General features: G+C 35.7%; 3 protein-coding genes across 4 annotated transcripts in view; 1 reads left to right on the forward strand and 2 right to left on the reverse strand.

The window, feature by feature from the left end:
- LOC125843120 (probable inactive shikimate kinase like 2, chloroplastic) overlaps positions 1 to 5468 on the forward strand; it is a 99575-nt gene extending 94107 nt beyond the window's left edge. The window contains exons 2-9 of the mRNA XM_049522345.1: positions 921 to 1170; positions 2211 to 2398; positions 2475 to 2669; positions 3005 to 3066; positions 3386 to 3452; positions 3534 to 3652; positions 4689 to 4865; positions 5029 to 5468. Coding sequence (XP_049378302.1) covers positions 921 to 1170; positions 2211 to 2398; positions 2475 to 2669; positions 3005 to 3066; positions 3386 to 3452; positions 3534 to 3652; positions 4689 to 4865; positions 5029 to 5138 — 1168 coding nt within the window. The 3' untranslated portion in view covers positions 5139 to 5468. The remainder of the gene's footprint in view (positions 1 to 920; positions 1171 to 2210; positions 2399 to 2474; positions 2670 to 3004; positions 3067 to 3385; positions 3453 to 3533; positions 3653 to 4688; positions 4866 to 5028) is intronic.
- Positions 1 to 23146, reverse strand: part of LOC125841370 (heat shock factor protein HSF8-like) — a 267031-nt gene that overhangs the window by 107559 nt on the left and 136326 nt on the right. The window lies entirely within an intron of this gene.
- LOC125841369 (inactive poly [ADP-ribose] polymerase RCD1-like) lies at positions 6365 to 15133 on the reverse strand. Of its 2 annotated transcripts, XM_049520478.1 has the most exons (8): positions 14805 to 15133; positions 13302 to 13420; positions 11716 to 12944; positions 11038 to 11279; positions 9639 to 9736; positions 8389 to 8559; positions 8206 to 8301; positions 6365 to 6619 (listed from the first exon to the last, which is right to left on the reverse strand). In XM_049520478.1, exons 3-8 carry the CDS (start codon positions 12819 to 12821, stop codon positions 6563 to 6565), a joined length of 1770 nt encoding a protein of 589 aa, XP_049376435.1. In that variant the 5' UTR covers positions 12822 to 12944; positions 13302 to 13420; positions 14805 to 15133; the 3' UTR covers positions 6365 to 6562. The 2 variants fall into 2 exon arrangements, with proteins under 2 accessions (XP_049376435.1, XP_049376436.1); XM_049520479.1 differs by lacking the exons at positions 6365 to 6619; positions 8206 to 8301 and having other exon boundaries at positions 8492 to 9433.

Consider the following 23146-nt stretch of genomic DNA (forward strand, 5'->3'; position numbering starts at 1 on the left):
TTTTCCCTTTTTTTTTATCAATTCCATGCTCGTGAAAAAAAAAACAAGAAATGACACTACTTAGGATATTTGGGCCTACAATACATGGCAGTCCAATCAAATATTTCTTTGTGTTCGTTTTACTTTATATGACGTAATTTACTTTAATTAAAATGAATCTTACAAATTTATTAATATTATTTATATAATTACTAAATTTTGTCACTGGACGTAAAATGAGTAGTTCAAGTTTTTTAAAAATAAAATAATAATAATAAAAATAGTATCATTCTTTTAGAGTACTTGTAAGGTACATGAAAATTGTGATAACTTTTGTTCAAAATATAGCTCCAAAAAATACATTTTGCAAGAATTTAAAAATTCAGTACGCAAATCCAATATGTATGATCCATTTATCCATGTAGAAGTCGTTCTAGTTTCCAAGTTCAGGTCGCGTCTCTTATAGGCCTTGGCCCTTGGGTTCATGTAGCTTCGCAAAATCAAGTCCCTCAATTTTTTTCCGTTTTTTATATGTTAACATGTCAACTTTCAATAACTAAGTTATATTGATTGACCTTAGTAGAGAGAAGATCGATATTGAGAAAGCGGAAAATAGTATGGAGAAACACCGTTAAAGGAGGATTTTGAAGCCTCATGTGCATCTTGTGTCCAATAAATATTGTAATACACTTGGTGATAGTGGTTTAAGTGAATAAATTATATCATTGAAATTATGCAAATTAAATTCGTAAATTACTAGTTTCGCTAACATATAATCGTAATCATATTTATATTTTAAAAAAATAAAAAATAAAGCAAGATTGAATGTTCGACAGTAGTTTAAATTAACTGGAGCTATATGTATTTTCATCAAACTAAGGGGAGCTATATGTAAATTCTCAAAAAAAGCCTATATTTCTTATCTGCTCCATTTTTCACAGAAGAAACAGAGAAGCAAACATGGCTTCTTCTTCTTCTTCAGTGGCTCTCAGTTTTCTCTACCAAAACCCCATTAAAGCTTCACTCTCAATTCCAAAAGCTTTTTCTCCTTACTCAAAACTCACATTCCCATCTATTTCGAGCTTTTATTCTGCAATTCCCCGTTTGGATTACAGCAATTTCAAAAAAATCAATCCATGCCTTCATTGCAGCAATCTTCCTACTGCTTCCACAAATAACACTCAGTATGAGGTAATTTTTGTTTTTCATTAAGTACATGAATACTTTAATCATAGACCCATTTGGCTGCTACGCAAAATTCATCTTCTTTTGGGGAAAACTGTATTTACTTTTTTGCCACTGCCATATGCAACTTATCATTACGTTCAATCAAATAACAGATTGATTTAGTGATTAATTTTCGTATATTTTGATAAATGTTTTAAGTAGTACCAAACACATCCTTAAGTCTAATTGGAGTTATTGTTAACATGTATCTTTATCAGGGAAGAAATTAAGGAACAACAAAATGAACGTTTACGTGCAAATTCGAGCTACCCAAAAGATGCATATTATATGTGAAAATTGCATTGATGCATATTATGTATTGTTTCATAATGTGTGTTTGTGTTGTATTGTATAGTAGTGTGTTCTTTAATGAATACAACGTTTGGATTGATGGTATGGTTCTCCGTCGTTACATAATGTCACACATTTATAATTTGAATGGTAAACCTACAAAAAGTTGTAGGCTACGGTGTAGAGCTACTATGAAAATGAAAATGTAGGGTACATGATAAAATAGAATTATTTGTAAATAATAAATAAAGACAAAATGAGAAGAAAATAAGATATGGGATCACACCAAATCGATCATTACACAAAATGGGTTATTTAGTCGTGTTACCTAACGATATGGATTTAAACAATACAATATAATAGAATTTAAGTAACAATCAAAACAAACATTGTACTTAACTAACAATACAATACAATACAATGGGTAACAACCATCCAAACAAGGTGTAAGTCTACATGGTAACCTGTAAAGCATGAAATTTATCACAACATATTTTGTTCTTTGTATTTGGTAGTAAAATCTACCTCCACGAGGTAGGGGTGATGTCTGCGTACACTCTACCTTAACCCAAACCTCACCTGTGGGATTTTACTGTGTATGTTGTTGTATTTGGTAGTAAATTTTTAAAATAGTATCAACTACCTGTAAACTTTGCTGTTATTCAGAATGAGTTTACTTCTCTTTACCAACCAAATTATGAAACTTATTGCAGTTTTCAGATGGCTCCTCTGAGGTGGAGTTAAGATTAGAACTTGGGCAGGGAGATGTAACTCCTAAGGATATATATGTAGATGCAAATGAGAGCTCATTAACAATTAGAGTACAGCAATCTGGAATCGTTCGGACTCTCATGGAAACCAGTACTCTGTATGAGAAAATAAAGCCTGCAGAGACAATATGGTAAATGAAAGCACAATTTTTAGTGAATTTGTTATATCCTTGTGCAACGTTTGCTGAAATAAAACTTGTCATGTAGGTACATAGATGAAGATCAATTAGTAATTAGCTTGAAGAAGCAAAACTCCGAGTTGAAATGGCCTGACATTGTGGAGTCTTGGGAGTCCCTAAGTGCTGGAATTACACAACTCCTTAGAGGAACATCAATATACTTAGTTGGGGAATCAACTGAAATCAACCAGAGGATTGCTCGAGAACTGGCTGTTGGACTAGGGTATGTTCCTCACTTTCATGAGTAAATGATAATGCTGCATGCAGTGATGGAGCTACAGTATTCTTATATGTCATATATTAGTCCTCTTTCACCGAACCTAGGTGAAAAGAGATGAATGGATCATGATAAATAGCCTGAATGGTGGTTTTCCAACATCATTTTTTTTTCACTTGACAAAAGAGATGGATTAGTTACAATTTTCCTTCTTCCACATTCATGATCGCCTTTTACATTACATTACTGCAATTTCCTTTTTCCCCTGCACCCTCGGGATTCTTGCTTGCTCCTTTAGTCAAGATCTTCTAAAAAATGTGTTCAACTCTTATGGTGGTTAGGTACACTCCACTTTGTACAAAGGAGCTGCTAGAAGCATATGCCAAGCAATCAATTGAATCGTGTGAGTTACATCCATTTTTCTTTTCACAGAAGAAGATAATTATCGTTAAACAATAAGTTTTACAAGGAAGAACAATAGAAAAAGAAGTGTTTACAAGGAAGATCTGAATTTTCATAACTGCACAATGATAAAGCAGATAACTAAGGCAAGAGATAAAGCAAATATTGGATTTTGAACATTGTGTGAATGATGCTCACTGGAACAATTTATTTACTTTCTCACACATCTAAATGCATAGTAGCTCTTTGTTTGGCTTCACTTAAAAATTTCTTCTTTCCTATTTTTTTTATTTATTCAATTGTTCTCTAACCAATTCCAGGGGTTAATGAGGAGGGGTCTGATGCTGTAGCAGAAGCAGAAAGAGCTATACTAGAGAGTCTGAGTAGGTATTTACATTGTCTTGCATATCTTACTCATTTCACTTGGTACTGGAAGTAGAATGTATTTATATTTGATTCTTGTTTTAGCCAAGCCCGTGCTGTTATTGCAACCTTGGGAGGGAAGAAAGGCGCTGCTGGAAGAGTAAACCAATGGAGGCATCTTTTTGCTGGATTCACCGTCTGGCTTTCCCTTTCTCAAGCCACAGGTTAGGAAACTAAGCTCTCTCTCCCCTTCATTTGGATATACAGTATGTTTTACTAGCCTATCTGTTGTTACATTGCTCTTTTTTTTTTGAGACAGTACATTGCTCTTTTTTTTCCGTCCATGTATTTCCAATCCCCTTCCTTAGATAGTCGAGCAGTTACAGAATACATAGTTATTACAACTTTTTTCTTTTTTGAGCAAGGAATGGAGAACTTAAGTGTACATCATAAATCAGCTGACAAACTGCTCTTCTTGCATGTGGCATTATAAATTGATATTTGTAGTGAATGCTTCTCTGAATTGACTCCAGGGAAGTGGTAAAATTCCTTAGTTGACAGGCCAATATAGGTATGTACATGTGGACCATAAATAATGTGAAAAAGAAAAATTACAAAAACTAATCACCCTCTGGGAATATTAATTTTAGCAGAAAAAGTAGTATATTTTCTTTATTTGATTCTTTTTGCGTCTTTGAATTGCTATAAACATTTCTCTACTGTTGATACTATATAACTTACAGAGAGAAAGAGATGAGAAATGGACATGAAAATAGGAACTGAGGTAGAAACAAGGTTCTCCTGATTCTTAGTGCTTCTGTGAACCCCTATGTGAATCATACTTAGTAGACAACTATAGGAAGAATCTTAAAATTGGCATCTTAGAATTTTGCACTTTTAAAGTTAGAATCACTGGCTAACACCTGATCAAGTGCGGATAATTGATCATTAAACTGAGAGCAACTGGAGTAAGCAAGGAGGACGAGAAGGAGGTCATCAAAAGTATAACGGAGCTTCAACTTTCAAGTCCATGTTGAAATTGTAGGAACATGACATCACCTCTCTTGCAACAGGGGGACCAGACTGGGGGAATAGCAAACAGTATCCTTTGAAGGACCCCATACATACAGTACAACCCATTAAGAATACTTTTCTTTGTTGTGCTGAAACAGTTCACAACTACCTAGTGCACCGCCAAATTATAATGGTCGTTGTCATATTTCTTAAGCTTGTCGTTGTCTTTGCTAATATCAATTTCAGATGAAGAATCTGCAAAAGAGGAGGCAAAAAGGAATATGCAAGATAGTGGTCGAGGTTACTCTAACGCGGAAGTGGTAGTCAAGCTCGGAGGTTGGGATCCTAACTATTCAAAAGCAGTAGCTCAGGCTGTGCTTAGTGCCCTTAAGCGCTTAATATTGGCAGATAAAGACCTTCCAGGTACACTAAGTCTCATGATCATGCTTTGTTCTATTCTTAGTTATTCACAAATGAACTTTGAGTTTGTTGTGGATATAAAATGAGCCCCTTTCCCTTGACATGAACCAGAAGTCTACACAAGCTTGTCATGTGTTCTTTACTGTTATTTTTTTCTGTTCTGAAGGGAAAAAGAGTTTATACATAAGGTTGGGCTGCCGAGGTGATTGGCCAGACATCAAACCCCCAGGCTGGGATCCATCAACTAGCCTTGATGCATCTTCTCCGCGGTCATAGCAGAATCACAGTTTATGCATTTAAATGTAACTATTTCTCTACCCCTTTGGCTCTTGTATCAATGTATCATAATTAGAAAGTTTCTTCTTGACGATATCAAGTTGGATATTCTCAACCTGCTCTTTCTATATTAAGGGGAAACAAAGACTAAGGCCTTGGCCTGCGTGGACAAGACTGATTGATTGTCCAGAAAGTTTCCATTGAGCCCCAAAGGCCATCCGGTTAGTCCAATTTTGTTATGGAAAATAGTGAATTTGTATGCTGTGAATAATTAAATGTTGCTTATATTCATTCTTTATTCTAATACAGTAACACCTCATTCTACTGGCATCGTTTGTCTAATAATTTTATGACTGCTATAGTGAGGTGTTCTTACATATGTATAATATTATGAGCACACATTTAAATACAATTTTCCTCCTGGACACTTGAACTTAAAAATTATGTGGGTGAGATTAAACTTGATTATCATAAATATTTGAATATTTTATTTTTCTGCAAAATATTTGATAGTTGTTATTAAGGAGTAATTTTTCAATAGTGAAATATTATTATAATTTATAACGAGGTTTGAAAATATCTTTGTATGTAGTAGTGTCTTTCTGATATCTTCTTGGTGCATACCAACAACCCATAAGGTAACCATCCACACCATAAGGCATTGAGATTAATTGACTAACGACCCATAAGTTAACCGTCAACACCACAAATTATGGAACGACGATATAATTTAAACACAACAGAGCCACTTCTCGATTGTTACATAGTTCTCTTGATAAAAAATTCCCAATGTAGAGTACGGTAATTTAGAAGAACGAAACAAAAATCCTTTTAAACACAATTAAGAGTATAATACATATTCCGGAAGCTGCCTGTCATTTTCAATTTTCAAGAGATTTGGCCTGAGAATACACACATCATGTATCTCAAGATTTAAGAGTTTCTAGGAGGCAAGTGAATTATAGAAACATGATAATGCAAGTAAAGTAACCTCATTGAGGGAAACTCACAAAAGGACAAATTTCACCCCTCAGCTTCAAAGTGATTACAGTACAATGCATAAGCTTTAGTTAACATACAATGACACCGATGTTTGCTACAGTTTTATTCTCTTCAAGGCCAGGGTGGGGTGGGACCGGAGTTGGTCGCATGTCACCCAACCTAAAACCAATTTAAGCTCCAGTAACTTCTGCTGTGCACCAATTATTGCCATCACAGATAGGAGAGAAATGGAAGTCGCATATATAGAAGAAAAGAAGGGGCAAGTCTCGACATAACTGCATCTAATCACAAAATGTTCAAAGAAACTAAAGCTACATAACACCAAGAACAAAAGAAAAGAGATAGAGAGAAGAGGATGACGCTTGATTGGTAAAAGTGGACCCTTGGCCACCAAGCAGGCAAACCACCTTTCTGGTACAGCCTCAACAATTACTCTCCCCACTCGGCACATTCATAAAGCATGGAGATGCGGAAGGCGGCTGCAAACACAAAGGACAAACATTTAAAACCTCAAAAAACCATTCTATACAATTCATTCAGTAGCCTGCATATACCAACTGCACATCCATATAATTGCCAAGAGTAGAATATTTAAATCCCACCACATAAAAGAGGCAAAAGAGACTACAGAGTACATAGCAACAAAGGGAAGACCCAAAAAGATGTACTAATAAGATGTGTAAAGACCTATACCAACCAAATTAATAAAATAAACCCAAGAAGATGTAAACCAAGAGAAGTCACGTCGTGGAACGAGACCTCACAAATTTCACCCGTACGTCTGAGAAATTCAAAGATCCAGGTGTAAATCACATTTACACTCTGTTAGTTACAAAAATATGCAGTACCTCGTATTTCAGGTCAAATAAATGGTATACTTAAGAGCCAAAATTGCACTTGCCCCTCAATTCCTAATCTAGTTTTTGATTTAATGGAATACAAATTCATCATATACCATAAAAACAAATCCAGTCAATTCTTGAATAAAACACTGATATAATGAATTCATCGAAAGCTTTGATCAATCCTTCGAGACTATTCCATCATTCCCTACACATCCACGATTCAAGAGGAACAAAGTTGTACTTTACAAGTCATAATTATTTGTTACGAAATAGTCACTCAACTTTGTCTAAATATCACTAGAAGTCACTAAACAATGTTTTGTAATAAAAAATTCATTCAACTTTACTCAAGTATCATAGAAAATGTCTTATTTGTTTCCCTCTAAGTGACTCCATGATATTCAGGCAAATTTTAGCTTCTCTCCTCAGTAAACAGACTTTTTTATTAAAAATATAGTTTAGTGATTTCTGTGATATTTAGGTAAAGTTACCAACTTCTTCATTATAAAAATATTTTTGTGACTTGGGTACAATAAAGTAAAAGCTGAGTGTATCAATGATATTAACCCAAAAGCCGCTTCTAAAAATATACCAGTTGACATGCATGTCCTACATAAATGAATAACATTAAGACATCTATGTAATCTAGCATTTAGATTCTAAATTATCTTTAAGGTTTTTGAAATGACCAGATTCTTGTTCTGATGTTAGGATAATCTCATCCATTAACATTTAGTGGATCATTTACTAATATAGGGAATGAATTTCATCATGCCTATACTGTAATCCTCCCCTCTACTTGTGTAAGCATTCTTATGATGATGATAGTACATCACTATAAAATTCACTCCCTGGAAAGAAAGTAAAAGATAATGGAGAAAATCTGAAAATACCGCCACTACAAGGGCATTCAAAAATTTAGCAACCACCACCAACATAAACAACCAGATTGACTGTATATTGACAACAGTAAGGTTTCAATACACTTTAAACTAGAGGATAGATTCTTGGACCAAAAAGGAAATACAAAACAAAAGGATACATATGCCACCTAAACTTTTTAAGAAAAACATGCTACCCAAACTAAGAGTAAACCAATTTTTTTTCCTACTTTGCTTAAACCAAAATCAATATATCAATTCGAGACAAGTGCAGTTGTCAACAAACATCCCATCGGAAGTACAAAACTACCAAATCATACATGGATCGGAGCACAGTACCTTACACTGGAGATTGGTTATGGTAGACTTCAATAACTGATCACCCACTATCAACCTCAGCCTTCTAATGAAATCGTTCCGGGAAATTTTCTTGCTCTAAGAAGAAAACAAAGGAGAGAGGTTCAGGGCGCAGGAAGAAAGTCAAAAAGGAAATTATTAGACACAACCGTCAACACAACATACCCTGAACAAGTCATAATGTGCATGAACCAATTTCAAATCTTTTGGAGACACTTTAGCTGAAATAGCTCCGAATAACATAGAGAAAGGCATCCAGGGGGATTTAGGGGATTTATTTGTACCCACACCAACACCACGGGATTGCTGTATGTTTCTTACAAATTGACAATTCCCCTAATAGCATAAAACAGGAGATGTTAAAACAAGGATATTAACTTATTGAGAAGACTTGGGCTAAAAATCCAAAGAAATTTCCATACTTCTTTGCAAGTGAACGATAAATTATTAAATGAAAGAAAAAAAAATCGAGCAAAATGAAATAACTTTTCCCCCAAAATTGCTAACACTAGAAGAAGGCAGAGGCTAAAAATAAAAATATATCTTTTGAGTTTTGACTAGGTTATTTCTTAACTAACAGAACAGTTCCAATTAGAAAACAAGCAAAACTGCCTTGCCACCTAATAGTTTCTACATGTAGATGTGCTATGTAAAGCAATTGCATTGACAATCTCATTACCGTGCCAACAGCAACACAAGTCACATGCCAAAAAGAAAGAAATTTATCACCCAGTTTGCTTCCTATGGTGTCAAGATATCATCACACTGAATGCTCCTTTAGCTAAAACTTGAGAACAGTCCCTCACGGGAAACTACACACACCCTTTTGCTTAGACTCGGAAGAATCAACTAAAAGAAGAGATCATTCTCTTTCTTCCAATAGTAAGATTACCGTAAGCGTAGAGATCAAGTGCAACAATGCTTCACATCAAAACAGTTTTGCTGACAAAATGATCAAAATTTTAGAATTCACACATCCTCTGAGAAGCTAACTTTAATCCACCTCTTACAAGTTCGCCAAGGTCTGTCAATGAATGAACATTCATATATAGCCAAAAATATGTGCTGATACAAAGCCTTCAAACCTCATATTGCAAATTCTTGTGCGGACCCGCAGCAAAAAATACAATCTCAAGTCATAGATCAGTTTTCTGAAGACGAGAGCACAGAAGGTACCCACTGGAGCAATCAACTTGTGCCAAGAGAAGCACTTCATGTTACCCCATATTGATGTAGTAAGGAAAATAGAACTCGCGTTAGTTATCTTCCCCTCAAAACAATTTTTGTTAACGTCTATCATATTAGCAAAACAATAACAAAGACCATTTATATTTACTTAATTTTTAATGCTCGCTGTTCTTTTTTTTGGGGCGGGGAATCGGGTGGAATGAGGGGAAAGTCGAATGAAGGATTACCAATTCTGTAGGCAATTTATTCAAGTCCAACTGCTCCTCAGAACCCTGAGAAGTAACTCTGGAGACATCAAGCCGACTTTCTTCCTTTATTGGAGCCCCTGGAAATAAAATACAAACTCAGAGCCACTTCTGAAAATAGATGGTAAAAACAACACAACCAAAATTAAAATGTATTTGAACATGAAGATTACTCAATCAGTAAGCCAACGTCATTGAGTGGTAATAAAGTAATTTGAAAAGTATAATTACTGAATGGCACATTAAATCGGCATAAATGTTCTTTTTACGCCTTGGATAAATAAATCAATATGTTATGCTGTAAAATATGTGGAACATCTTTATCTATCTACTTCAAAAATACCTTTGAGCAGTGTATTATGATTGCAAGTTTCTCTCTTTTAATCATTGATAAGCTAGTCTTACTCTAGAACCTTCTCCAAAATGATATAAAAGTTCTTATGTATTAAAATAAGGTATCGTGGAACTAAATAGCTAGTGCCATCGTGTTTAACGCCCTCCAAAAGCCCATAAAATATCAATGATGTAAGCCAAAATCCCACAAACTTCTTAACAATGGACTATCAAGCCCAATTATCTAAAAAAGACTCCAAACAAATTAATCTATGGTTTCCAAGTAACGCTCCATTAAATGCAGCCTTCAGCAGTTGCGAATACATTTTGAAAATCTAAAAAAGGAAATCAAACAAAATATAATAACGATGACCCTCAGATCATAAATAGTTTAGATCAAGATACTTCAATGTGAGGCACTAGAAATAGAACAATCACATAACAAGGCTAAGAAACGTGTCATTGTCACAGTGACCCGAATCCTCAACATTACATGTGCGGAAAGTGACAACACAACCTGACAATTGTTAAGAAAGTTACAAAGTTATTTACTTCACAAATAACAAAACAATAGTGTTGCACATCATAATAATCATTACAAGTATTCAAAACAAGAGCCAACTTCTGTGTTCAAAACTTTTCTCAGGCAGCAATATCTCAAAATCCTATCTTTAAATAGTAGGAAAAGTAGTAACACAAGACATGATCGCCAAAGCAGTGCACATCCAAATCTTTTGTATTAGTTGATCAAGCATAGTAATTTTATTTTTAAAGCAAGTTTTTTTTAAAAGGGAAGTAGGTCCCTGGATGTAGAATTAACAGATAATATTTGACTGATTTCACAGATAAAACGTGAACTAAAAACTCTGTTACTTTGGAAGTCTGAAGTACTGCAATATTAAAAATAACAAAGAGGAAATGCTGTAGTTTCTCTTTAAGGGAAGATGAGACATACTCAGGGTAATCAGCAATCAACACACTATTTAACTTCATACTAATCATGATATTCTGACATTTAAATGTAAGGAAAACGAGATAAATAAGACACCTTCTGCTCCTGAAGACATCCTGAAGCTCACAACATATTCGGGATATATGTGTGTGTTCATATTCATGTTCCAAACAGTATAGTAAGTAGGACTCTCCAGATCATCAACACCACTATCATATTTCTCATTGCTTGGATAAGATTGCTCAGAGCCAAAATGCAAAAGTTCTTCATTGCCCAAAATGACACGACAAAGAACCATGTAACGGATGCCATTTTCGTCAATATCACAGCTAGCGGCACTGATGAAGAGACAAAAAAAAAGTGAAACTGAAGTTAGATCCTCCTGAAAGATAAGATCAGTGGAATACAGAGGACAATTTTTTTTTATTTTTTTTTTGACAATTATTGTTTCTTTTGTTTTTTCTTTTTTTTTATGGGGGAGGGGCGATGTTTTCATTAAATATCAGGAGATGATATCATAATCACAACCAAATGTGTTCAGAACACAGCATTGTGTTCTTTAAGATATTCTTTCCCCTTTTTATTTCCTGAACACCCCCTGCAGTTATAGGAGGAGCGCAGTAAAAAAATTGGAACTGCATAATCACAATGATCAATGATCTCCATTAAGCAACTGGATAAATTAAAAACCATTCTAAGATCATGATATTGGAACTCCAAACAATAATGAGATCATCAATAAAAATGATTTCTCATTACAAAGTATTACCCAACCTTTTAGAGGCACAGTCCTGGGCAATGAGGTGCACTCCGACGCCAAGATTAGTCTTCTGTCCACATGCCCCATGCATAAGGCCATAGTTCATAATTGTAGATACTACCTCTTTGGAAGCGGCAAGCCAAGCATACCGAACATTGGAGTTCCCACGATACTTTTGGGTTATCTCAACCTGCTTCTCAAACAGTTCCAAGCGATTTCTCATATATACACTTAAGCATTGACTAATTTTGACTATATCCACCATACAGATGGTATTCATTCCCTTAACAAACATAGTTTTAACAGATTCTGCATCCACCAACTTAAGTGTATCCTCTAATATAGGAGACAGACTTTCCTGATCCTGTTGATTTTCTGCCACATATGATTTTTGATCAACAGCAAATTGTTGATTTTCTTTTAAAGGATCAACTTTAATCCTTTTAACACGGACATTTGACTCTTCCACACCTTCATCCACTTTGCAATTATTTGGTCCATTAAAATCTATTTCAAGATGCAACTTGATGTTAGTTGCCCTATCCGGCTCAGCAGCACTGAATTCTTCAGTTCTCTGCGATTGGATTTCAAAGTTGTCATGCATTTTACAACTGACGAGACATAAATCAGGGAAGAAACAGCCACCTGCTTCGTCTATCCAGGCGATGGGTTTCTCTAATCCAGTAACCAAATTTACCTGAACCATATATAGAATATCAAGTATTACATGAAAGCCACCAAAGTTCACCTCAATCACAGCCTTCTTTGCACGAAAATCTTCTTTGACTATAAGAACAATATCTTGAGGGAAATCATTCCATTCACCATTCTGATGATATAAAACACGTTGTGGCAGTCCACTTTTAATGAAATTTGAGTAGTTCTTAAGTGTCGATTTCCTGAGATGTGATCTGCAATTAGATTCACCTTCTACAGTCCTTTTCCTCTTACCAAGCTTGCTATAAAATGAGCTACAATTTGGTTGAAATGATAGCTCCTCCAGCTTCTCAGTGCCAGCTCCAACTATACGTGCCACGTACTGAGATGCTACTTTACTTTTTGAGTCGACGTCAGCTGTCCTACGGTCATTATCTAACACTTCAACCCAGTTTGACTCCATTTATCTACAGGCAACTACTATTTACAAATTTCTAACAAAAAGACTAAATCCTAAACTAGTATAGCACAGGTCTGTCATAACGAATTTCTGAGAAGCCGCATCATGAAGAACGAAATGCAAAACCTGACAGGAGAAAAAAGGCAATTAGAAAGCCATTCATTCGAAATAAAATGGATAAGGATCTCTTCATATGAGCAGCATGATACTCGCATAAAAGAACACGTCATAGTTAAAAATTACATAGCTAAGGTAATCTAACACTAACTGAACACTGAGTCCATCAATAGAAGTAAATTTCATGTTTTTTGGTGTGCGAAACAAAAGCAAATATTTTTCACACTTCTTTGTGAAAGAAAAAGTAAATTTCATGCCTAAACGCATATAACTATGTGCCAAATTTATTTACTTCCTGCAAGTGTGAACATCTCTCCCTAAAATCAGTAAATTGTTCCGACGCCTATGGAACTTTGAGAAACCTACCAAATTCTGCAATGAGTGACCATCTCGGCAGAAGCATGTTGTCTCCATAATGTTGATGTCAAGTCAACAAATTTCCCTTTGTACAAAGGTAACTTACGAGCTAATTTAATTCACCTCCTCTGAAAACATAATTTTTGTTAGCGTTGAAAGACAAAAAGATGCACATAAAAATGCTGAAACTTAAATTTCCAGATAAAAGGAAATAAATAAAGAAAAAAGGAATTAAGGTCTATCATTATCTTTCTAGCAAGAAAATCAAGATTAGCATTACACTTAAATCTCTTACTTGCACTTAAAACTTCAGCTAATATTCAACCGTGAACAAACACCAGAGAAACAACCACGTGAACTTTTTGTGTTTTTCACCTTTTTATTTTCAAAACCGTCTTGAATTAACTTATAATTCAGCAAACATGTAACCCCCACAAAATATATACATACATACATATTATGATTTAGCACTTCTCAACAAATATCATTTTTTATTATTCTATTGGGTGTACAATTGGGCAGTAAAAAACTTTTTTGTACTCTTGGGCGCAGATCCTCCTATATATATATATATATATATATTGAGAATAAACAAGAAAAGGACTTCTTCTTGATTATTGGCGCCTCACGCCCAACCATTCAAGATAACGCTCATATCCTCTGTATTTCAGAGGCGGTTGGCACAGAGTTAGCTGAGTGTATATATAGGTGTCTCTTGTCTGTTGGTAACACCACGATGGGAGACTATGAGGGACAAAGATTCTAATCCAAATGGCTAGGTAATTTCTTCACATGCCGCCTCCTTGACTTGACAGTTACTGAGGATGTACTTATTACCATGTGGAATTGTCAAGGTGCCGATGTCGCCAATTTACACACAAGCTTTCTTGGCTATACAAAGTTAGCATTGTTCTCATATTTCAATTCTTCAATATAAACATTCCCGCAAATTCACCATATGGTCACGCAACCCTTTAATTAGTCAGATGCCTCTCCTTGTTTTCTCAACAACTCGGACACACAATACGCATGTCTAATTAAGAAGTGAATCAAATTAAGTATTCCACTCAAGTGTAAAAATATAACCCTCATTTAATTTAATCTTTTCTTCGTATATATAAAACCTCAATAAACTTACCTGGAAAATGAAAAAAAAAAAACTTGCTACTTCAATAATTTATCATACCGCACCGCAAATAACCAGCAAAAGTCTAATAATTTTTCATGATTTATGTAACAAGAAAAAACAATTTTTTTTTCTCTTAGCACAATTTTTCAAGATTTTATAACTAGAAAAAACTTCAAAAAATACTCACAAAATAGAAACAAATCGGAAAAAAAAAATTATCACAAATTAATTCCAGAAAAATGAATTCCAAGCCGATCTACCCTGGAAACCTTCGGATTTAGCAAACTCACTTCCAAAACAACGCAAATCGAAACAAATCAGTCCAGATCCAAGCAGTGAACCAAAAAAAAAAAAAACTTGTTTTACCCTGCTTTAACATATACCTTTCATAGATCAAACGCCGTCGTCTTTATCTTTGTGGTCGTCTCGGAGAAAGAATCAAAGGATACAGAGAGATAACTGAGGAACGAACGATCAAACAAAGCAGCGGAGATCACGAGACGACGGCGTTGATACGGAGATGGAATTCACTGGATAGCTTGTGAAATTCATCAGCTAAATTATTATAATTAATAATAAAGAAAACATCTATAGTTTCTGAGGAAAATTCAACACTTTGAATTGTAAGTTACTTGGGCGCAAAGAAAGAAAATAAATAAAATTATATTTTTGAGCGAAAAAGATAGGAAAGAGAGATAGGTCGGCAACATTACCTTGTAGCTTCCATTAGTGAAGGTATTATCTATGTAAAGGGGTAGTGTGAAGGCAAACGATGTCGTTTAGTTCTCTAAAATACGTAAACGACGTCGTTGTATTTGTTTTGTCCGTTGTGTATACTTTTTGACCTTTTGTTCGACTATTGAAAAAGTTGTTTTCATTTGAGCCTCTTTGATTTAAGGGTGTATTTGTTTTTTCAATATTTTTTATATTTAATTAGTTACATAAAAATATTTTTTTTTTAAAAAAAGAATTATTAATGTTTTGTTGATGGTGTCCATTCATTCTTTATTTCATTCTCATAGCCTTCATTTCCACTGTCGGGCAGAAAACCCTAGTTTCATTTATGAGCATACTAGAAAGTAATGGCACGGGCCTAATATTATTATGTAATATTTCTTTTATTTTTGTTAAATTTATTTTTACGTGAAATTGAAGAAAAAATTTTGATGAATCTATCGGTGTCAACTGTAAAATGTTAATTTTCTATATTTGATGAGCTAAAATTTTTGCAACATATTTCCTCTAGAAATTTTTTTTTTTTCTTTTGAAATGAGGAAATGATTTGTATAATAAATATCATAACTTGATATCAATTAAAAGTTGGATTACAAGTAAGTAGCGTAAGAAAACCTTGCATATTAATCGTTTCGTTTGTTGATATTTTAAGGAACTAATAAGTTTTACAAGATAGTTATGTACACTTATTTTACATAATAACAAAATGTGATACATTGTATAGACAGTTAATTGAGATGCAAATTGAGTTGTTTTGATCTTTGATCAAAAGATTAAGACCTGATACATATGAGAGAAGAAGAAAAAATATTATTCATAAATTACAAGATTGGAAAAAGAATCAAATCACAATTGCTTGAAATAGGAGGTATGTACATACATGAAAGCAAGTGTACAATTACTTCAATATAATGACTTAAGAACCAAGTGCAAGGCTGATAAGGCTAGGTAGATAGCTATTGTTTCCGAAGTCGGCCAAAGCAGAGACAAATTGATAAACACAAATACAAGTAAAGTTGTCGATCGAGTTTATTCTTTAAGTTCACAAAGAAAACACAAGCACAAATCTTCTTGTGGTTCATCTAGGAAAATGACCACAGACTGGCACTACTCTGACTTGAAGTTCTTTCATAATTCAGCTTTTTATTGGTAAACTAAGAAGTGATTGACTATACAGAGAACTATCTCCAAACTACCTCCAATGCATCGATTAATAAATGAAAAGGACAAACGTAGTTGTTTTACACAATTCAAGTAGCTCATATATCATAATACTCTGAAAAACTATATGAGCTCTAAGGCAGTATATTGATCACAATAATCAAACTACTTTCACTGCTAGTAATATAAGTAAATGCAACAAACTATCAACCACAACTATACAAAGGCCAAGATATATATATATATATATATATAAATATGGTCCAGCAAAATCTATAAAATGGAAAAAAAATTGTACTATAATGGAATAGTCTAGTTTTGTGACTTCAATTGTGGCTTAGGATTTATGGTCTTTTATCATAGTTTTGTGCTCTTTTAACCAAAGATATTTTGAGGAATAGATTATAATGCCCAAAGTAAAGACACCCTGCACATACCAAGAATCACTTCAAATGATACATTCAAGAGTTCAAAAAAAAAAACTTGCATTGAACCGCTGTTGAACTGTGTCTTGAAAGTGTTAAACACTTTAGCCTGTGTTACCTCTTCTCAAATCTAACTCGAACAACGAAAAAAATTGTGTGGGACATCACAAGAGCTTAGAATCAATAAGTTTAAAGGAATGATATTGCTACTTATACGCAAGTACACCAATATATGACAGGCTTATTGTATTGATTAGACTAACTAATAGTGTATATGCAATCACTTACGGTGCTCACTTGTTTTTATTAAAAATCAACAGCAACATTGGAAGACAAATTTGAGGCGAAACAGAGGTGAAAGAGCATCTCAAATTTCTGAATTCAACAAAGACGCAATTCTTATAGTCTAACCGGTAACCCTACAGATCTAAAACAGAAGAATCGAATTGGGTCTTGATTTTCATTAAAATTTATGAAAGATGGAGAGAAATTTCAAAACCACAACCCAAAAATATAACCAAAAAGCAGAGAAAGATAACAAAAAACTGCACATTTCTTAATAACACAATATAATCATTTACCTATACAACAACAACACATGCAGAAAACCAGACAGAAAAACTTGATTTTTTTTGCTTTGCAAAATAAAGAAGAAAAGAGACAGAACATCAACTCTCATAGAATGTCCTAAATGCACATCAGTTTGGCAGCATTGCTACGTGTCTCTTCCAAAGCAGTATTAAGACACGTATGCAGCCTTTATTGATGAGTTTGGTAGTGTAAACTACCAAAAGACCCTTATTTTTTTATATAGATGGCAAAAATCAGTCATCTTGTTGTCTCTTCTATATAAGTAAGTAAAAGTAAAGTATAATAAAAATAAATAATTTAAATTAATTTGACGTTTTTCTTAATAAATTATTTATTAGGAGTTTATTTTTAAAAAAGTAATTTTATTAGTTATACTTTAAAAATATAAATATGACTATTAATAATCTTATATAGTTATTTAATGATATATATAATATTAAAAAATAATTTGTTTTGAATAAAAAAGATAAATAATAAAATTTTATTAAATTATTTAACTATGTTAAATTTAAACAATTAATATGTAGAGAATAAAAATGGAAATATATAGAAACTCAATAAAGTTATCATTGTATAGGTGTCAATTGTAAAATTAAATGGACCCCACTATATTCAATGATAGAAGGCATAATATGTAATTTAGTAGAAAAGTGTAGGGTTTTTTCTAAAGATGTTAAGAAGGTCCAAATAATAAGGCTCATAGTACAATTTTTTCTATGCAATACTTATCACTTTGAGAAGTTGGAATGACAAAAATATCCCCACTTGCCAATTGAATGACCAATAAGCAGCCTTTGAAACTCTCTCTTCTAATATATATATATATATATACTAGATAAGGGTGCTCGTGCAAGGCACGGGCATATTGTGGAAATAAAAGCAGTTTTAAGAAAAGTCGTGCACACATGATTAAAATGAATATCAACGTGACACATTTACATGTATTTTACATAATGCTATACATGGAGCTTTCTAGGAAAGGCCAAAACAGACATGGTAGGTAATTACATATATGTTGCCTTGGCGTGAAAGTTGAATCTGGGAGGTTGTGAATTCTGGAATCCCTCAACACAAGTCTTAACAAAAGTAGGTTTTTTCAGATTGAAACTTTTTTATTACCTGAAAATAAATTAAAAGAGTGAACTTACACGGTTCAACGGATAATAAAGATAAGTGGGAATACATCTAAAACCTTAAATTGCACAGAAAATAACACACCACTTTACAGATGAGCAATTTAAATTTGGAAGAATCCAATTGACAAAAGCATGGAAGAATGATATGCCCGACTTTATTCTTATGTTTTCATTCACCTATATATTTTGAACACAAAGGAATAGTCAGTTGGATGTTCTTTAGAAGGAGTAAATGTGATATTAACTTCAACCACATTAGCAAGCTAACAAGAACAAATAAAGTACTACTAAACATAACTATTTGCAGAAATAGAAGTATGTGTAAAAAAATAAAAAAATTAAAGGAATAAACCAACACAAATCAACAAATAACAAAGAGAAGTGGGATGAAAAGGCTTGTTCATCTAAAACCATACAAAGTTATGGAGAAGGAAGAGGTGTGCTTCTTACTGAATTTGTCTGATTCGACATCGGAATGCATCTTTGCCGGCTTCCACCAACTTGTCTTTGCAGTATGCCTCCAGGTGCAATTCTTTGAGAGAGATGTTGAGGGGATTATTTGTGGGAGAAACAGCAGAAGAATCTAGTCAATTTGTAAACATTAGTGTAGCAATTTATTGAGGTATTCATTAGCAATCATGCAAAGTGAAGTCACCAAATACTTATCCAAAATAGAAAATGAGATATCCCAAAACTAACACAAGTCCTCCAGCACTATAATGCTGTAAATCTTGGAAATTGAGACAAAAAAAGGCATGAAATGTGGAGAGATAACTCCAAAATTTGATAGACATTTTCTACATCAGAGTATGTCTCCCTAATGGCTTCCCACACATTCTTAGCAGTATACATAAAACATCGACAAATGAATTGAAAACAAATACTATTTGAATAAATTGAACCACACATGTTATACTTCAGCCAACACTGTAAGGTATACTATTCATTACATATTTCTAATGGTGATTTATCATATGAAATGAAGTATCCTTACATGAATGAAATTAGTAAATTAGATGGATAATAAAAATACAAAATATTCTTAAAGCAGTCATATGGATAGAAATGTTAGACCAACTAGAGGAAATAAGTGTCACGACCCGATTTATCAAGTCATGATGGCACCTACTATAACCCACCAGCAGGTAAGCCAACCCGTAACCCGGAACCACAAGTAATGGGTCTGAGGGTAGAAATTAAACAAGAGTAGGCAAATAACAATATAAACAGGCGGAAGCAAACCAAAAACATATATACAAATAAAGATCCCTCCCAGAACCTGGAAGTCACTAGTACAGAGCTACTACAAAATGAGTACAAGTCCCAAAACTGGACAACAGAGACTGGACTGTCTCGAAGGGAAGAAGACAAGTCTATATATACAGATGGAGACCGAAATAGTACAGAACGCCGTGTGCTCACCCCCGTCTCCAGATAAGTCTACTCCAAGCTCGATCAACGCTGGCTACTAGTGCTCGGACCTGCATCACAAAATAGATGCAGAGCGTAGCATGAGTACCAAAACAACAGGTACCCAGTAGGCATCATCGGCCGACTGAGCAAGATAAGCAAAAGTAAACTGAAATGCAAATAAAGGGTCACATCAAGTGCAAAGAGTAGTAAATGGGGGGTATGTACACGAGCGTACAGGCAACAAAGACAAGCAATCTAACTAACTCCGCCGGGCTCCCATAAACCCGACGGGTACGCTCGTGCACAATAAAAGAAACCACCTGCACGGACCCCCATAAGCCCGGCAGATGGACTGACAGTTGAAGTAAAATAATGGAGCTAGAAGGTCTATCACAATATTACCAATTTCCGGACTTGTAACTGAACCATTCCCAATCATATTCCAAGATCTCATTACGTCCCGGACTTTAACCGGAATCTCTCCAACCTCCAAAACCTCAACCTACAGATGAGAGTAATCAAGACTAAACTGAAGCTTTAGTGAGGAATTGGGAATACACCACGTGCAAGCTGGACCACGGACTCGAACCGGGTACTATAGCTAATGAGTCAACCTATATGGGCTGGACCACGGACTCGAACCGGGTGCTGTAGCCAAAGGTCGGGCACGGGTGGGCTGGACCACGGACTCGAACCGGGTGCTGTAGCTGAAATCAGATCACAGGTAAGCTGGACCACGGACTCGAACCGGGTACTGTAGCTAAGCCTGGACATAAGTGAGCTGGACCACGGACTCTAACCGGGTGCTGTAGCTAAAACCAGATCACAGGTAAGCTGGACCACGGACTCGAACCGGGTACTGTAGCTAAGCCTGGACATAAATGAGCTGGACCACGGACTCTAACCGGGTACTGTAGCTGAAACCAGATCACAGGTAAGCTGGACCACGGACTCGAACCGGGTACTGTAGCTAAGCCTGGACATAAATGAGCTGGACCACGGACTCTAACCGGGTACTGTAGCTGAAACCAGATCACAGGTAAGCTGGACCACGGACTCGAACCGGGTACTGTAGCTAAGCCTGGACATAAATGAGCTGGACCACGGACTCTAACCGGGTACTGTAGCTGAAACCAGATCACAGGTAAGCTGGACCACGGACTCGAACCGGGTACTGTAGCTAAGCCTGGACATAAATGAGCTGGACCACGGACTCTAACCGGGTACTGTAGCTGAAACCAGATCACAGGTAAGCTGGACCACGGACTCGAACCGGGTACTGTAGCTAAGCCTGGACATAAATGAGCTGGACCACGGACTCTAACCGGGTACTGTAGCTGAAACCAGATCACAGGTAAGCTGGACCACGGACTCGAACCGGGTACTGTAGCTAAGCCTGGACATAAATGAGCTGGACCACGGACTCTAACCGGGTACTGTAGCTGAAACCAGATCACAGGTAAGCTGGACCACGGACTCGAACCGGGTACTGTAGCTAAGCCTGGACATAAATGAGCTGGACCACGGACTCTAACCGGGTACTGTAGCTGAAACCAGATCACAGGTAAGCTGGACCACGGACTCGAACCGGGTACTGTAGCTAAACCTGGAATAAGTAAGCTGGACCACGGACTCTAACCGGGTACTGTAGCTAAGAATCAATATCCAACCATCCGTCGCGGGAAATATCACCAAACCGATTACCATAAATAATCCTTTTAGTCCGACCCTCATATACCCCAAATCGCCGAGGAAGTATCCAATAATGAGTAAGCTAGACCACGGACTTTAACCGGGTATTTGTAGCCGATATAAAAGCAGGGCATTATGGATACAAGGTCATAAGCTGAGTTACCGACTATCAGACTCAAGTCTGCTATATCAGTCTACAAGGAGCTAACCGTCCGAAACGACGTCGGAAAAAGTTCTACTGCCCAACGACATCCGAAATCTCGCAAGTCTATGGCAACACTAGTCTAAGCCTAGACTAAGGCCAAACATACTTCAAATCAATATTATCATATACACCACCAGATATGGCTATTCAATAATATCAAGAGACATGCTGTCATAATCCAACACTTTCCCGAAATAAGGTCTAAGGCAGGAATTATAGAAATTTAGCATGCTCGACACCCGAACCCCTCCATACTCAAGCAAATCAATAAACAATTGCCTAAACATGCTCAATCTCACGAGAGAAAACCATAGCCTACCTGAAAGCCGATCACGCGTGCTCCAACTCACGGTACCGGATCTTTTCCTCTCCGAACGGTCTCCAAATGCTTCCCCACTAACAAAAGGTTAATCACCTCGTCATTACGAATATATTGACACTAAAATTATATTTTTCGGAGACGGACCCAAAATCGGGTCTAAAACGGGATTGTGGGGCCCACAATTAGAATCTCAAAATCGAATCCGTGGAAACGTCCCAAATACCTTACTAAACTAATACCCCAAAATTTTAGCACAAACAGATGCCTAAAACACCGCAAATCAGCCACAACAATTAAAATGGACAGCCCCTTGATCACCAATTTCCGGAAAAACGAGACCCTTTCAACCCAAACAGATTATACCACGACGATCCTTGCGAAAAACTCTACAAGTTAGCCACAAGAATGACTCAAAACGGACTTACGATGATCAAGATCTCACATTTCAAAATTCAACAAAAAAACCATCCGGAAATCACCCTGGCAGTGGCTAAAAATCGATTTCTTACCTCAAATGAAGCCTCCCCTCGCGTTTCTGAGACCACCGCTAGATTCCCCTCGAAATTCTCTTGAAGTTTGCCTTTTGAATCACTTAATTTGGATTCAAAATGAAGGAGCAATCTCAAGTTGAAGTTGAAGGAAAAATTATGGACGAATTTCGTCCTAAATTCTGGAAATTTCCAGAATTCACTCCTCTACCACGTGGCGTCACGTGGCTTTGCCACGTCACCGCCGCGTCAAAATTCTACAACCCTTCAAACATAAATTTTGATGTTTCGGACTCGTTCGAAGTCGGAAAAATACAAACCTTATATGGAATCTGATTGGAAATGATATTTCGGACTCAACGGTGAAGGCAGAATTTCCATTTGGAGCTCGCTTCGATGAAAAGTGGGTCCCACACCCAGTATCGTTTTGAGCCAGATTCCACAACTGCTATCTAAAGTCTCGGGAAGTGAACAAAGGGTCGTTCTAGACCAAAATCGATCTTCCGAAGCTAACCTAACTGTCAGAATTTTCATCTGAGCACGTCTTCCAAGAAGGT

Source organism: Solanum stenotomum, chromosome 10, assembly GCF_019186545.1.
Source record: "Solanum stenotomum isolate F172 chromosome 10, ASM1918654v1, whole genome shotgun sequence".
Lineage (NCBI taxonomy): Eukaryota > Viridiplantae > Streptophyta > Magnoliopsida > Solanales > Solanaceae > Solanum > Solanum stenotomum.

What these genes read in the sequence shown, in the direction of transcription:
- LOC125841369 (XM_049520478.1), bottom strand. Translation starts at nt 12,821, where the DNA reads ATGGAGTCAAACTGGGTTGAAGTGTTAGATAATGACCGTAGGACAGCT. An exon ending in ATAAATTGCCTACAGAATTG is followed by an intron (nt 8,560 to 9,638) that starts GTAATCCTTCAT and finishes TTATGCTATTAG; the next exon opens with GGGAATTGTCAATTTGTAAG. An exon ending in TAACCAATCTCCAGTGTAAG is followed by an intron (nt 6,620 to 8,205) that starts GTACTGTGCTCC and finishes TTGTGTTTGCAG; the next exon opens with CCGCCTTCCGCATCTCCATG.